Source organism: Lethenteron reissneri, chromosome 30, assembly GCF_015708825.2.
Source record: "Lethenteron reissneri isolate LAM-NWPU_2019-01 chromosome 30, ASM1570882v1, whole genome shotgun sequence".
Taxonomy (NCBI): domain Eukaryota; kingdom Metazoa; phylum Chordata; class Hyperoartia; order Petromyzontiformes; family Petromyzontidae; genus Lethenteron; species Lethenteron reissneri.
Window position 1 is genome coordinate 8,304,402 of NC_083808.1, and position 3,781 is coordinate 8,308,182.

Sequence of the window (3,781 nt, forward strand, 5' to 3'; positions counted from 1 at the left end):
TATAGAGGGGTCCTGCAGCGCTCTTTCGAGTGTAGGAGGCCCTTTCTCCAGCCATAGCGCGAGCTATAAACAATTGCAGGGCTGCGTTATTCTTAGGTTTTTTCGGTAAAGTCACGTAGGTAAAACATTAAAATTGTAATGCGGTTGTAAACGGCCCTTCTGAGGCGCCGTCAGGGGGGGAGGAGTTAGGTCACGTGGGGGGCAGAGGGGTTGAGTATAGAAGGAGGGGAACCGGAAGAGCAAGGGGAGTGACGGGGAACCAGGAACAGAGGAAGGCCACGAAGGGCGAAGCGGGGTGTGGCGAGATCGCCACGAACACGGGGGGAGCGAGGATCGGCACCGTTGGCCAGCGGTGACCGACCCGAAGCAGCGAGGAGGCTGCAGTCAGCAGCGGGGCTGCACAGAGAGGGTGGGCAGCGGGTCTGCATACAGTGACAGCCAGAGGGTCTGCACATAGGGGTAGCAGCGGGAGTCTGCATAGGGGTAGCAGCGAGTCTGCAGGGAGGAGGTTACAGTAGATGAAGCAGAGAGTCAGAGGGGAGAGGAAGCTATAATAGCAGTGAATAGCCGGGGGCTACAAATACAGGAGTTATAACAGAGTGCCGTGTGGGTAAAGACGTGAACCTGAATAAAGACACGAAGACAGAGAGAAGTGTTCGAGTCCTTTTATTACACTGGTGTCAGAAGTGAAACGGCATGGCGAAACAACTGAGGAAGAAGAATATCCCATCTCCGGCGTCGGCTTCATCATCGGACGACGACGATCTTCCTCCTGAGGTCGGCTTCACTTCGGCGGAGGGAGAGATCCGTGAGGGCCCGGGTGTGGAGGAGGTTGCCGCTGCGTCCGACCCATCTGCGTTGAAGGACGAAGATTTAAGAAGGGCGGCGTTGGAAGGTGATGGTGGTGATCGGCAGGAGCCCCGGTCGTCTTCGATGGCGCCGCCATCAGCCACGCGGCGTGAAGACGCCATCTTGGGCGTGGCGCACCACGGAAGGCGGGAAGCCGCCATTTTGGGGCCGCCACGAGGATCGTCCGCCATCTTGGCGACACCGCGTTGCGACGCCTTGCTGAACTTGCCGCCGGAAGAGTCGGTGACGGACGGAAGCAGGCCAAGGAGCCGCAGTCGTCACCTTACAACTGTTAAGGAGTTCTCCATCGGGGGCGATTGGAGTGCGTTCGCTTGTCGATTTTTGGCGGCGGTACGAACGGCAAGGTGGACGGACGCCGAGGCGCTGGAGGTGCTTCCGACTCTCCTTGACGATGAGTCTGTTCGTTTTTTTCGCTCTATAAAAGCTGCGAAGAAGAAAACATTGCGTGGAGTGTTCGACGAAATGGCGGACGCGTACGAGCCACCGGATGACGCCCATCGCCGCTTCGTGCAGCGGCAACGCGCACCGGAGGAGTCGCCTGTAGCGTACAGGGGCGCCGTGCTGGAACTCGCGATGGCCGCTTACCCGGAGACGGAGCCTGACCTGCTGGAACCTCTCATCTTGGGGAAGATGTTGGAGTTATCCCGGGATCTGGGCATTCCTATGCCGGCGTGCGGTCACGAGAAACTCACGTCCCGGACCGCGGCCAAGTGTTTGGACGCCCAGTTCAATCTCCGCCGCTGGAAACAAGTCACGGCGTGGACGGGCGGTCCTGTCGTCGATGGGGGGGCCGTAGGGTGGGACCCTACAAAGGCCGTGTACGTGCCGGATGCGACCGGCCCAAAGGAGCTGTCGGCCGCCTCCACTCCGTGGCCGGCTCGAAGCGGGCCGGGGCTGCGGGCTCCGCCGCCGGCGCGGCCACGTCGGGACGGGGTGCCTGCTGCGCGCCGACCCGACGTCGACTGTTTCCGCTGCGGCCGTCGGGGCCACTATGCCAGGGACTGCTGGGCCCGGGTTCCGGGGCCGCCCCAGCAGGAGGCCTCGATCGCGGACGTCCCAAAGAAAGACCCTCCGGCACAGGTGTGGACCGGCTCAGCCCCCCCCTCAGCCTGTCGCGCGGGCAGTGGATGTTCTCGAACCTCCGCTTACACCGGGACCGGTTGAAGGGGGACCGGCTGACGGGATTTTGCGTCTTCCAAGACAATCCGGCCGTGACAGCGCAGGGAGGAGGACCTTCCGCTTGTGGGACGCCGACCGGAGCCGCAGAACCCACGGGACCTGCAGCTCTTCCTATCCCTCCGCGGACGCGAGTACGGGATGTTTCTGGACGCGAGCGGGACAGTGGCGGGCCTCCAATGGCGACGGAAGAACTTGCGCCCGTCGCCCCTAAAACCCTTCCACGTTCCCGCTCGGCGGGTGGGCCGCCGACCGTCCGGGACGGCCCGGCTACCCGTACTCGCTCGAAATCCCTCACGTTTCGTTAGATTGTGTTGTGTTGTGTTATTGTTATAATGTTCTTCAATGCTTCGTGTCTTTTTGCGTGTTGGCCCTTTACACCCGCATTGCTTTTCAGGTTGCAATTCAGCCGAGGTCGGCTGGATTTTCTTTAGGGGGGAGGGTGATGTAATGCGGTTGTAAACGGCCCTTCTGAGGCGCCGTCAGGGGGGGAGGAGTTAGGTCACGTGGGGGGCAGAGGGGTTGAGTATAGAAGGAGGGGAACCGGAAGAGCAAGGGGAGTGACGGGGAACCAGGAACAGAGGAAGGCCACGAAGGGCGAAGCGGGGTGTGGCGAGATCGCCACGAACACGGGGGGAGCGAGGATCGGCACCGTTGGCCAGCGGTGACCGACCCGAAGCAGCGAGGAGGCTGCAGTCAGCAGCGGGGCTGCACAGAGAGGGTGGGCAGCGGGTCTGCATACAGTGACAGCCAGAGGGTCTGCACATAGGGGTAGCAGCGGGAGTCTGCATAGGGGTAGCAGCGAGTCTGCAGGGAGGAGGTTACAGTAGATGAAGCAGAGAGTCAGAGGGGAGAGGAAGCTATAATAGCAGTGAATAGCCGGGGGCTACAAATACAGGAGTTATAACAGAGTGCCGTGTGGGTAAAGACGTGAACCTGAATAAAGACACGAAGACAGAGAGAAGTGTTCGAGTCCTTTTATTACAAAATTAATAAAAGTAAAATAAAATAAATTAAAATATTTTAATTTATTTTATTTTACTTTTATTAATTTTAATTAAAATAAATTATTTATTTTAGTTTACTTTTATTAATTTTAATGTTTTACCTACGTGACTTTACCGAAAAAACCTAAGAATTTGAATCCTTGCAGTCACGAAAGCTTCAAATCTAGAATGCATTATTATTGCCTATGCCAGCGGTCAGCAACCAAAATAACAAGAAGCACCATTATTTTTTTCAAATTCTGTATAAAGAAAAAGCTCGATATTTCTAGTGGTGAATACAAGACGGTGGTTCTCAATCAATAACGCCACGAAACAGTCGTTAAAGAGACGCATGCGGCTCTGGAGCAACAGGTTGCCGACCCCTTGGCCTATACCATCATTTAACTTTCAACAAATATAAAATTTGCTTTAATTGATCTTGTTTTACTTCACACTTGCATGCTTGCGCAGATGGATGAATCGTTATTATTTAATTCTTTATCAAATTCCACTTTCATTGCAAAGCCACACGTTGCCTTGCACCTCCTGTCTGGAGCACACTGACCCTTGCTGTGTATCATTCCAAATATTTCCCGTTTTGTACAACAAGACTACGGATCTATTTTCTTAATTTATTGTAAAAGTTATCGATTTTGGTTTAAACTTTGGTTGCTCTGCCGCAATTTTTTTTATTGATCTTCGCCATTTTTTTCACGAGGCTTTTGTTAGGAATTCATAAATAGCATGCA

General features: G+C 55.1%; 1 protein-coding gene across 1 annotated transcript; it reads left to right on the forward strand.

Annotated features, from left to right (window-relative positions):
- The first annotated feature begins 1,208 nt into the window (after positions 1–1,208).
- Positions 1,209–2,834, forward strand: LOC133349583 (uncharacterized). The gene is made up of 2 exons (XM_061563151.1): positions 1,209–1,950; positions 2,071–2,834. Exons 1-2 carry the CDS (start codon positions 1,333–1,335, stop codon positions 2,083–2,085), a joined length of 633 nt encoding a protein of 210 aa, XP_061419135.1. The 5' UTR covers positions 1,209–1,332; the 3' UTR covers positions 2,086–2,834.
- Positions 2,835–3,781: the final 947 nt, after the last annotated feature.